General features: G+C 28.8%; 1 protein-coding gene across 1 annotated transcript; it reads right to left on the bottom strand.

Annotated features, from left to right (window-relative positions):
• Positions 1-894: 894 nt before the first annotated feature.
• On the bottom strand, positions 895-12,844 carry LOC130812642 (protein HOTHEAD-like). The gene is made up of 6 exons (XM_057678183.1): positions 12,577-12,844; positions 10,972-11,347; positions 4,939-5,249; positions 3,729-4,114; positions 1,945-2,513; positions 895-1,320 (listed from the first exon to the last, which is right to left on the bottom strand). Exons 1-6 carry the CDS (start codon positions 12,656-12,658, stop codon positions 1,263-1,265), a joined length of 1,782 nt encoding a protein of 593 aa, XP_057534166.1. The 5' UTR covers positions 12,659-12,844; the 3' UTR covers positions 895-1,262.
• Between the last annotated feature and the right edge of the window lie 624 nt (positions 12,845-13,468).

The raw sequence follows: 13,468 nt of genomic DNA, 5'->3' as shown, positions 1-13,468 counted from the left end.
ATTATTATTATTATTATTATTATTATAATAATGATATTTGCAAGGAAAATCAATAAATAAAATATGAAAGACACAATTAAAAATCTAAGAGAGACAAATATAAGAAATAATACTACTTTTATTAATGACTACTGCTAAGAAAAATAATTAAAATTTGATAAAGGAAGATTAAACTAATGCTAAGAAAGCAAATTAATAACAAGAAATCAAATGCTAAAAAAGCTTACAAGAATTCTAAAGGTATTCAATAGAGTGAAAAAGAAGGAAAGACCCTAATGATGAAGTTTATTTTCCTATTTATACTAATTAGGCCTTAAACCTAGCAGCTAATGGAAACAATTAAAAATTGACCAAACTACCGCGTAGGCCTTAAACTACCGTGCCATTTATTATTAAGGCTCGTCGCCGAGTCAGCTTCTAAGTAATAGATCACTCCAACCGAGTAGGCGTTTGTCGCTTAAAAAATCCCTTTTGGTCAGTAGTAATCGTCGAGTAGGCGTGGCTTTTCCTCCTCTCACGCCAACTCGGCGTTTGTTGCTTGAAAAATGCATCATTTCTTCTTTTGCTGCCGAGTAGCCGAGGCTTAAGGGTACATCTCAGCCGACTCCGCCTTTTGTGCTGAGTAGATGTTAGCCTTTGAAACTTGATCTTTAGCTTTTGCATGACTTCCTTCATAACATTCGGGACTTTCAAACAACATAAGGCATATTTTTTTTCTTTTCTTGTTGTCCTACAAATACAACTAGCCATACTTTAACTCGCTTTCTCATAAATCTATTAAATAGACACTAATTAGAGTAAATAAGTTAAAAATAACCATAAATCACCGCTAAATAACAAAAAAGAAGCATATAAATAACAACAATAAATACAAATACACTTATCAAAATTTAATGGTGACAAACACGTGAAACCCAATGATTAATTATAAACTTCAGCAAAATAGAGGAAACAATAATAAATCTTCATATATCAAAACATACTTAATTCGAATGTTCTACGTAGTGTACTACTTAATAGTACAACTTAAACTTGAACACACTAAACCATATACAAACACACCCCAATCAATCAAATATATAATTATCTAATTAATTATTAACCAGCAAGCCTAAATTTATACACGTTATAATAACTGCTTGCTAACAACAATAATTTTTCTACTAACAAAATCACACTTATTATATATTATTAACTTTATATAGTTAATCAAAATTCCTCAACTTAGCCATATTTCAGTCTTCTTAGTACAGCCTTTCTTTCTATACATCATCAGCTCCTCGTCCAAGTCTTTGCCTTAGAATCTTCACTCCCATATACCTACAATCCAAAATAATATAATTATAAATAAATTTCAAACATGGTTATTTTTTTTTTTATAAATACTTTGACGATGTGTTTTTTGATTTCAAATTATAAAACAATAATGATAGAATACTTCATCAAATTGCGTGTATTTTATTTTTGTTAAGTTGCATATAATCTTTAATTTGTTTTTTTTTTTGGAAAAAGAAAAAATTTTCAATAATTCAGAACAAAACAGTACAAAGAGTCCCACTAACAAGAGAACCGTCTCCATAATTTGCATCAGCATGAAAGGAAGGCACACATTTTAGGTTGTATTGTATGAATAAGAATCACGCCTAGATGGTATCTCAAAGAACCAATTCAACTAAAAGCTTAGCTGATAGTGCAATACACCCCTCACATAAAAGTCGTCCTTTAGGCTAAAAGTGTGGATGCAGTACAAGTCTCCTCATACCTGATGTTAAATATTTCACTTTAGATGAGAGGTAGTTGAGATTTAAACCCGTGACATCCTGTCACGCTCGCTTTTGATACCATGTCAAGGAATCAACTCAATCAAAAACTTAAGCTGATAGTTGAGGCTCCAGTATATATAATATACTAGTCACTAATTATCATTAAGTAAAAGAATCTTACCTTCCCATCATCATGACAGTAGCTTGAGGATTGGTTCCAGGGGATACCCTAAATGTAGAACCATCAATAACCCTAAGCCTATCAACACCAATAACTCGATAGTCGTGGGACACCACCTTGCCAACGTGGCATCCTCCATGGTAATGCCAAATAGTAATCACAGTGTCCTTACAAAATTGTTCTAAGGACTTAGTATCATTAGTATGCTTAGGTATAAGATTAATATTGGCTTTAACACTCATATTGAGCAACTTCATATTGGTTTCTTCATCACATCCTGTAGTGTTTATAAAATGTTGCGTTTTGACTAGCTTTTCAATGAGCCGAATGCCTTCAACGCAGCGTTGCAAGTCTTGTGGATGACTGAAGTAGTTAAAGGTGACAGAAGGGTTGTCATCGATGTTGGTGTTGATGAGCTTAAGGTCTCCTTTGGACATGGGTGTTGCTAACTTTTCAAGGATGAACCCACCTTTGAATGCTTCATAGGGTAAGTCTTGCTTTCTTGCTTTGTAGGCTTGGATTGCTTCTTTTGTTCTTTGCTTTGGTGGAATTGTGGAGAGTTGACCTATCTGTTCACCAAAACATGGGATTCATAAAATTAGAGGGGTTCAAAACAGAACAGACATGATGATCCAATATTTATCCGATTTTGAAATAGAACCCGACTTCATATGACTTCAAAATGAATTTAAAATGATATAAAAATCAATGTGGATACAAGACCCGATTTTAAACCGACTCGAAACACCTGACCCGAAATCGACTCGATGACCCGAATGAACACCTCAACGAATTATTATATTTTGTATCATTTAATTTTGCTACATTTGAAAACCCGCGTTCAGAATAAGGTTATTTCTATGATATGAATATGAAGTAAATATTGGAAAAATAACCTCACATGTGATCCCACCTCGAAAAATTAGAGAGAGATTGGTTAATATAAGCTTAATGGACTACTCTTTCAATAACAAATTTGTTTTAGTATAGAATCTCATTAGATTTTTGTGCAGTCAAGTTTTCTCTTATGCGGGTCTTGTTGTATACAAGTCCAATAACAAATTCATCTGTAAAAAGGACACTAACAGCCTCCTATGTACATTTTTAGTAACAAGAGTGGATGTAAGGCCGATTAATGTTGTCAACTGATAACATTTGAGTTATGTATAAAATCATATACTTAAAGATAGTAACAAGTGTACTGGTTAAGTTGGCAAGAGCTCCTAAAGTTTGGATTATTTATGGTTAATCAATAGGTGAAATTGTTATAGAAAACTCATGAAAAAATTGGATTATTCATAGTTAATCAATAAGTGAAATTATTGTAGAAAAATTATGAAAAAATTGAATTATTCCAGATAATTTTTTCCAAATCCAAATTGTTTATTTTTCATTGTAGTTAAAAATCTTGAATGCAAATAAAATATTTATAAATTGCAAATGACTTCTATAAATTTATATGTTTACATCATTAATGACTATATCTAAGTCGTCGTCAATGGTCTAAAACTTGTATTGATAGTTGATATATTTGTATTTTATCAAATTCATAATAGTGGTAGAGCATTGTAAACTTAGAATTACTTGAAACTCTCACATTCAGTAGGCAAGACCCGCCGCATAAGGGGGTAAGGTAAGTCTGTACAAAGGCCCATTCAAAAAATTAAAAAAATGACGTTTTAATATTTAATATATAGTTAGACGCCTATAATAATATATTTAGTAATTAGGGGTTTATAATTAATGTTTCCCCCGGGTCTCCCAATTGAATGAAGAAGACTAACCTCAGCTGAAGCAAGACCATGGTGGCACTGGATGCTATCTCTGGTCTGGCCAAACCCGCTGCTAGCTTCAATGTAAACCCCTTTCTTGGTTATTCCTACAGTCTGTATCAAAGACTGTCTTATATGTTTCTTTGTAGGGATGAATATTGTGTTAAGAGGATTATCTTGCATGTCCTTTCCAACATATTTGTTGTCAAAAACTACAGAAATGTTGAACTTTTGGAGTTGTTCTTTAGGTCCTATCCCACTTAGAAGTAACAATTGAGGGCTTCCTATTGCACCACTTGACACAATTATCTCACTTCCTTTTGTTTCGGATAGGATTGCTTCATGTTGTTTTCCATATTCGTCTTTGAAGATCACTCCTACCGCCTTAGGCCTTCTCCCTGTGGAATTAACCACCAAAATAACACTTTAGCTAGTCTTGAATAGGAGCGAAGCTCGAAAATAAAATTTAATCATGCTCTGATACCACAACAAAATTAACTTTTAGTGCCATATATTTAGTAACATCAAAAATATGACACTAATTTATGTTTTAGAATTATAATTGTTGGTTTTTATTTTGAACTCCACTACATATTAAGTCATCTAATGACATTTTATTTGTCCTTTAATGACATATGTAATTGTTACTATAGTCTGATAATGACATTTATGAAAAATGCCACCAGATCCAATGTCGCAAAAAGTTTTAGTATAATTTTTTTTATCCATAAAGTGTCTAATAAATATTATTAGATCCACTATATATATACCATTAAAAATTTAAAATAGCAACATTTAAATGTTACTAAAATATATTCCACTAAAAGTGTATTATATTGTAATGTGAATATACAAAACAAAATTTTATAAGCAAAATCTCCACCCTCTTTTATGATTTATCGATACAACAAAACTAAAGAAAATTGTTCTTAAGAAAACTTTAACCTTAGACTTGATGTAATATTAAATCTTCCTTTATCATTAAACCACCGATTTTTTACTACTCTTATAATAATACTAGTTAGCTAGGTATATATAAGGGGCAAAAAAAAAAGAAAAAAACAGTAGCATGGGACAAATTAAAATAATTGGTTAAGAGAGTGGATGTTGGGTCTGCGAGCCCTATGTGGCTTCGCCACAACGCCACTGATTCTACCTATGTGAGATTTACTATTTAATAACGTTGTGGTAACAAAAAATTTTTTGTTTGACATAATTATACCTTTGGTGTCAAATGTGACTTTTTGTACGGTTGCATGGATGAGGACTTGGAGGTTGTTGGGGTTTGCGGAAGCCAAGAGCTCGGCCGCAGTGTGGCGACGACCATTCTCCTCGAAAATTGTGCCACCGACTTTGGTTCCATACTTATGATCATAGGTGAATCCATTGAAAGGTGAAATCCCAACATCCAAGAGGGCATCCTTCACGGCTTTTTGCCAAATTGCAAGCTTTGGCTTATGCACAATTTGTTTCTCCACCCAAGGGTAGGATTCATTCACTAACTTCGCATCCCATCCTGCTCTCTTTACGTAGCTGCCCATTACACATAGTATATAATACACATCGTCAACTTTCATGTACTTCTATAATATTCTCCACGACTCCAACTAATTTAATCGTTAAAAGAGTCATATCAATTAAGAGCTAACTTAAATTGATATTTGAATAGAAGTTTGTTGCACTAAACGTATTGATGCAGGTTACATGTAACACATGTATTTCTATGTTTCTCATATTGTTAAACAGAGATGGATTGAAAAATTTAGGGCTCTCTATAAAATTTTTATTTTACACCTTATTTATAATAAAATATTTTTTTATTAATAATTTTAACGTATTTCTTTTTATGATTAACTTTTTAATATATGCGACAATAAAGGGCCTTGTGCGGTCGATCATCTCACTAGAGGTGTTAAATGGGTCGGGTTGACCCAATGGGTCAAGGGTCGGATCACATTTTAGCAGGTCATTAGTAGGTCAGGTAAATAACGGGTCGGGACATTAACGGGCCTTTGTGTAAAGGTTCGGACCAGGCCGGGTCGGATAGTTATAGAAATTGATTATAAAAAATATTTTACCACTTTTTTTTTATAGTTTATATGATATTGTTATATTCATAGTTGAATTGACCTAACGGGCCATAAAGTATAATAAAAAACACTATTTTTATGAACTTTTAAAAAACGGGTCGAAGTAGGTCGTATTTAAACAGGTCTGACCCGCCCCGACCCGTTTAGCATTTGACATAACCCGCCCTGATTTGGCCCATTTAAATTTTGCCCCCACTCACCCATTCATACCTCTACACCTCACACACACTAAAAACCCGTCCATTGTTAAATGCTCCATTTTAAAAAATTATAAAATTTTGAACACATGATATATATTATCATATCAAACTGTCGTCTCACTGAAAAGCTGAATTTAATATATTAAATTACAAAATCAATTTTGTACTCTGGCACTCATTGTATGCATATATATGACCTATTCTAATCTTATTATCATCATGGATTTTGGTTTTACATATAACTTGGAAGAACACTTAAAAATTTTTAAAATAATATAACTCCTATTACATTACTGTTAGGGATATATTTAGAAAATGTTTGGTGGTAAATTTAGGACATAGAAATATTTAGACAATATTACGTATATCTTTTTATAGTATCTTGTATGATATATATCGAGCGAAATAAATGATAAGAGAAGGATTTTCATTAAATTTGTCAATTACAAGTATTTACTTTTATATATTTTAAACAATTTAATTTATTTTACTAACTTTACTTATAGAAATTACTAGCTATACTCCCATTATGATTAGAAAATCTTATCTAAGTACTCTCTTTATTCTTATTTTTTCTTTCCTATTTCCCCAAATTGAAATGTTAAAACTTTTTCTCATTATGAATATTTATTCTGCGATATTTAATTTATTTCATACCAAAATAACTTTATTTAACTAACATAATTTACTACTTGGGGCTGACACATTTTAAGACATTGATTCCAAAAAGTAATATATATGATACCTTTTTTACTCGAATATAAAACTTTATAGTTAAGAATTTTTAAAGCAGATAATTATTAGTCCCATCATTTATTAATTATGATTACATAATATTAGAATCTTCTATCTTATATTATTTTCTTTGAGTTTTTTTATATTTCAAATAAAAAATCAAATAAAAAGGTATAATGACGTGTATTTTACGGTGTCTTAAAATGTAGGAGAGAGAGACACGTGGATTAGGGATAAAATGTATTTGTAACTGTTACTATTGGTAAGTTAGGTAATATAACATTGTATTAAATGCTTTTCTTACTGCTTTTACGAAATGTCATCTTCACACTAAATGTACATTAAATCTTGTAACCAATAGCACCTCAGTGCAAATCAGTTTAAGGTTCCCATTCAAACTTGTAGATAAAAATGAGTGGAGGAAAAACATTGTATTTTTTCTTTATTTTTGTTTTTGACGTATATAATATATAATTACTTATAAAGATATAGTTTGTACACATGTTGATGTCTTAATAAATTTTTTTCATCACGAAAAAAACTTCCAAAACTATTTTAAAAAATTATTTTAAAAACGTATCATAAGTTATATCAAATAGTAAGGGATTCTAATAAAAGAATAGCATTATTATATATAGATTTTTCGCATGTAAAATAGAAATAATTAATAATTATATATGATATGAAAACATATTTAAGTGTCAAATCAATTTAATTATTTTACAAAAAATTTTGTATTTTTAGTGTACATTAAAGTCTCTAAAGTGTTAGGCCCATGTCAAAATTTTGAAAAGCTAAACTACATGATAGATAATGTTTGATATATATAAAGATTTTGCTAACGGATGCTTTCGAGGAGTTTATTGATAGAAATAAAATTAGAAGTTTATCACTAAATTACACATCAATATATGTTGTTATTTTTTGATATTAAAAAAGTTAAGATTAAACAAAAAGTTGATATACCTAAAGTCCTAAATAAAATGGTAGAACATTTTAGAACCGCAAAAGTGGTAGATGAAGGTTGTAAATGTTATAATAAAGAAGGCATTGAAGGCATAATGGCTCATTGAATTCTATCCTTGTGATTGTTAAAGCACACAAAAGTGAGTGTGTTCATGAGTTGTCAAGCACACGAAGGCATAAGGACTAACATGAGTTGTATACTTGTTGTAACTAACACTCTTACTTCCTACCTTAGATCATATTCATACTCTATGCTTCTCTTTTTTTTTTTGGCATTTGAGGTGTTGACATTCATTTACACATATTCTTTCATATGATATGTAATGTCAATTAGAGATGAAGACATGAAGGTTGTGTGAAAAATAATATTATTACTCCGTCTCCGAGTATAACTTTTGCTATAAGTATAATTTGTGTACGAATTCTTTAAGATGGGAAAGGAAAATAAATGTTTTATGAGGAACTAATAGAGATGTAAGGATGAAATAAATAGATAAGTTAAAACAATCTTTGAGAATTAAAGAATGAGGGTGAGTCATGGCTTAAAAAATGTATTATGTCTAGAGCCTTTATTATATCTTAATTTTGTACTCTTATCTTCCAAGTCATCTTTAGTCAATATCACTGTCTTTTAAAATCCCCCGACCTCAAACTTAGTATATTCCTCACTGGTTCACCAATATCCTGTCTTTGTATATACCCAAACTATCTTAATAAATTTTCCTTAATCTTTTTCTTAATATTTACAACTCCTAAATTATTTCTTATATTTTCGTTTCGAATTCTATCCCTAATGGTATGCCCACACATTCATCGAAACATTTGCATTTCCGCTTCTCTCATCTCTCTATTATGATCATTTCTAGAAGCCCAACGTACAATACTAGTCTAATTTAATGATCATCCAATAGAACTTGCCTTTTAGCTTTACGGACACATTTTGATTGGCTAATATCATAGTAGTTACCATCTATTTTTGTCACTTATACTTAATTCTAATGGTTATATCCTCTTGGATGTCTCTGTACTTAAAAGCGTCCAATTGTAGCAATTACTTTCTCTTGTTATCTCGTCATAGGTACAAATAGTAAAAATAAGAAAAGAAAGGTTAGAGAAAATTACGGGTTATGACCTATTACTAATACACAATTATAAATTACAGTTTAAAATTTTAGTTATGAATTAGTGAACTATCTGATAAATTAAAAGGATATAAAGAATATTAGCACAGCCTTGCGTAAGGATGATACACACAAATCAATAAAAACATAGATATATTCCCGACGTGATTATTTATCTCTTAAGCTATGTTTAACTAAAAATTATAAAAATTTGATATTATGAAAGTATTCGATTAGACGATTGAAACAAAATCTTACTTGACTATATTTTTTCTAACATATTAGCCGCAATATATAAAATAAGCTCGAAAGATGAATAAATAGTGCTAATAATACGTATGTAGCGACTATTTCAGAACAGAGAAAGTATTGTTTACTTATAAAAAATTTAAATTTGAAACTTAATTCTCAAGGAAAAAAAGTGTCACCCCTAAGTATTTTTGCATTATACTGGTATAATTATATACTTCTTTCATTTCAAAATACTTGCAACATTTGGCTTTCTACGTAGTTAAATACACTAATTTAATTTTAATATCTCTTATTATGTATAATACAAAATTATAAATAATGATAGGAGTATTAAAAATCTTTGCATGGAAACGAATCAAAAAAAATTTCACTTGACTATGTTTTAGCATATAGATTAAAAATTAATCATAAATTAAAGGTGATAAATAAGTAATGCAAAATTTTTAATATTGCAAGTAATTTGAAACGTAGGAACTAAAACTCTATAATAACACTTTTGTAAAATTATGGAGAAAGTTATTTGTAGTCTATAATAATAGCATTGGTTGTTTACTTATAGAGAAAGTTAAAAATTTATAGCTAAAAAATCAAAATTTTAGATTTTTTCTCCAAATTCTTTTACTAGAAATGTGATATCCTAATAACCTTTATTGCCTAAATTTTTCACAAGTTTCTATGGTGATAAAATTAAACACTTAATAAACTGCTGTTAATTGTTAAGGTTAGTAATTAATTATCAGTTACGAATTCCAACAATTATTTATTTCTTTAACGTAAAATGGAAATTTTTATTCTGACTGTTATAAATATTGAAAATAATGATGTATGGTTGACTAACAGACTAAAATGTCAACCCAAAGGATTATGCAGGAATAGAAAGACAAAACCGTTGACCAATGCCGGTAATCTTCCAAAACATCCCCCACCTTCAACAAGTATACTGTTTTTCAGTCTATGAATAAGTTAAAGTTTAGACAATGGAATTAGTAATAATTTGATATTTTATTTAAAATATTTTCTAAAATATCATTATATTTAGCTGTTTAAGAAGATATTTTCAATTGAATTTGAATTAATTAACAAATTTATTATCTTAAAATCGCACTAAATAGTAATAAATAAATTGTTTATTTTATTGTAAAGGTGGATATTTGACGGTAAAGAAAAAAAATAAATTATGTACATAAAATTAATAAAAATTAGAGTAATGTACGAATGACATTAAAGAAAGTAATATGTCAGTGTATAAAAACAGATGAATAAAACACACCAAATTAACAAATAGGTGCTTCACAAATAATTTATTAGACAATTGTAACTTATTTTGATACAAATAAAGGGTTGAAAAGTCAAATCATCCAATGCTATTACGTTGTAAATTAGCTGGTTGAAAAAATTTATTTTGATGGATAAACTATTTTTAAACAAGCTACAACAAATTTAAAATTAATTTATCGAACCAGTTAATAAAATAAGCTAAAAATCAGCCATTTGCCAATACTCCAAAAATAAATAATATAATGTTCTTTATGTGGATATTATAAAGCAAACTCATAACCGTTCCCCTAATACTTTTTATATTTGCAAAGAAAAGCTAACACATTTAGTACTTCCTCGGTGTTTTTGTTATTTAAATTCAAATTAACTTTTATATTATTTCTCATGGTAGTTTATACATTTTGACTATTAAACGTGAAAAAACATAGTATGAGATCATCAAATTTTTATAATTTTTAGTTATATATAACTCTAAATATAAAAAATTCAACAAACACATTAAATTAAGCAAAAATGTTTGGTATAAGTAAACAAGAAAGGAGAAAGTATATAATATAACTAATGATGTAAAATAAAGCAATTTAAATGAGACGAGTAAGTGTCGAAAACATACCTAGAGCTGGCCCTAGTGTAGAAGCCAGCATTAATACAAGAACCACCACCTAAAACCCTAGCTCTTGCATTATAAACACCATCCGTAGAAATGAAGTATTGTGAGGCAGAAACAGAAGAAGTGTCTGCCAATGTTAAGTGGAAATTCTGCATGAAACTCACATTGTAATTATCAAAGGGAACACCTCCTCTTTCTAACAACAACACTTTGTATTTCTTTGATAATGTTGCTGCCAATGGACACCCTGCTGTCCCACCTCCTACTACTATGTAGTCATACCCTCTTTTTAAATTTTGACCGTCTGATGATTCTGATGATGATGATGATGAAAATGTGCTTGCCCTTCTGATGAATGGGTATTTGTATTCTGGGATACCTGTTAATTTTTAATCAACATATTTATAAAGACAAAAAGAATAATAATAAAATAAATTAAATTAAAATAATATAATTTTCCTTTTATTAAATCCTACTACAAACCTCACAAATAATTATTATTTATTATCAGTTTCTCATATAACTACACTATTTTAATACATGAATGACTAGTACTAGTAATAGTACTTTTGTTATAAAAAAATACTCCATATTCTATCCATTAGTCCCATTTATTTTTTCATTATTTACTTATCACTCTTAATTTGTATTATATTTTTAATCTATAAATTAAAACATAGTTATGTAAGATCTTGTTTAATTCGTCTCAATATAAAGATTATTAATATTAATTTTTTATAATTTTTAATTAAGAATAATTAGAGATATTAAACGTTAAAATATTGTCTTGTGAAAAACTTAATGAAACTAATGGGTTGAATAGGAGGTAATATGACTAGTTATAAATCATCTAAAAATTAAAATTTAAAAATACATATATTTCATCTGTTATGTTTTACTTGGTATATAAGGTTTTTAAACAAAAATTAAGAAATTGATATTTTTGTGTTAAAAAGACCATTATAATTTCTTGAAAAATAAATATAAAGGTGTGGGTAAGGAAAAAAGTAGGAGCATAAAACATTTTTGCAGTTATTAATTTGCTAAAAATAGAAATAATAAAGAAATTTTAAGCGGTTAAATAAGAAAAATGAAATAAATATAATAAAATAGAGGGAATAGGATGTTGCAAATCTAATGAGACTGAGCTGAGTATATCTTACATCATTTACTATGATGATGACAAATAATAATTTTAACTTAACATAAAGTTATCAATTTATTTATCCTAATTTATGAGGTGCTTTGTTTTGCAAAAAAGAAAATTTATTTATGCAAAACATCAAATTTTAAAAGGTTGAAAAAAAAAAGAATGAAGATGCAAATAAGTTAGAGAGAAAAAAAAAATGAAGGAAAACAAAAATGTTGTCTTGTAAAAGAAAACTTGCACAATAATTTATATTTCCCCATTAGAGTCATACATGCATTTCATACTTCTCTAAAAAAATCTCCAAATTAAGAATTTCAAATAAAAAAATCTCTAAATTAAAATTTTCAAAAAAAAAAGTCTAAATTAAGAATTTAATAAATATATATAATAAATTTAAATTAATTTTCTAAATTTTTTGTAGAGAGAGAAAGAGAAAGAGGGAAGAGAGGGAGATTGACCTTGAGAATAAGTAGCAAAGAGGAAGAGGTTGGTGAAGCAGAGAAGTAAAGAAGTAGAAGTAGCAGAAGAGAGCAATCCCATAACTTAATAAAAAAGGAAAAATGAGACTTAAGAAAATATTATGAATTTTGAAAACTGAATGAAGAGGGAGAAAGTAGAGAGAGAAACAAACTACGCACTGCAAGTCTGCAACTCAACTCAATACTCTCTGCAACTTCGTTCTGCTTCTGACTTGTGGCTTACTTCCATTAGCTCCTGTCATTATTTATATTCACACTTTATCTGCACCATTACAATAATAATAAATAAATGAAATACTAGGGGTATATTCTTAGGAAATGAAGTACTCCCTCCGTTCCTATTTGTTTTTCCAATTTGGGTATTTCACGGGAATTAAAAAAAATAGAATCTTTGGTGGTAGTGGGTATTATTTTAATTATATAATAATGGGAAGTAATGATTGTATTGGAAGTATGAGGTTGTAGTGGGTATTATTTTAATTAAATAGTAGTGTGAAGTAATGATTGTATTGAAAGTATGAGAGAAAAAATAATTATTTAGGGTAAAAGAGGGTATTTGAGGGGTATAAATGGGAAAAAAAACTTTCCAAAAATGGAAAGTATTTTAAAGTGGAAAAACTTATGGAACTACCCGTTTTAGTAATGTGGAAAAACAAAAAGGAACGGAGGGAGTATTTTAAATTAAATAATTACTTTTAAAATAGTACTCTTAGTATTTACTCCACGATTACGTTCAAACTTACTTCATATATTACGCTTAATATACAAAAAAAATATAATTAAGTAGAATCTTATTTGAATCGTCTTATCAAGTATTTTTATACTAACTTTTTAGGAATATAATTTTTTGTTATGCATAATTTAATGTATT

This window comes from Amaranthus tricolor, chromosome 5 (assembly GCF_026212465.1).
Source record: "Amaranthus tricolor cultivar Red isolate AtriRed21 chromosome 5, ASM2621246v1, whole genome shotgun sequence".
Classification (NCBI taxonomy): Eukaryota; Viridiplantae; Streptophyta; class Magnoliopsida; order Caryophyllales; family Amaranthaceae; genus Amaranthus; species Amaranthus tricolor.
The sequence above is the reverse complement of the archived record's forward strand: the minus strand, read 5'-3'. Positions and strand labels throughout refer to the sequence as shown.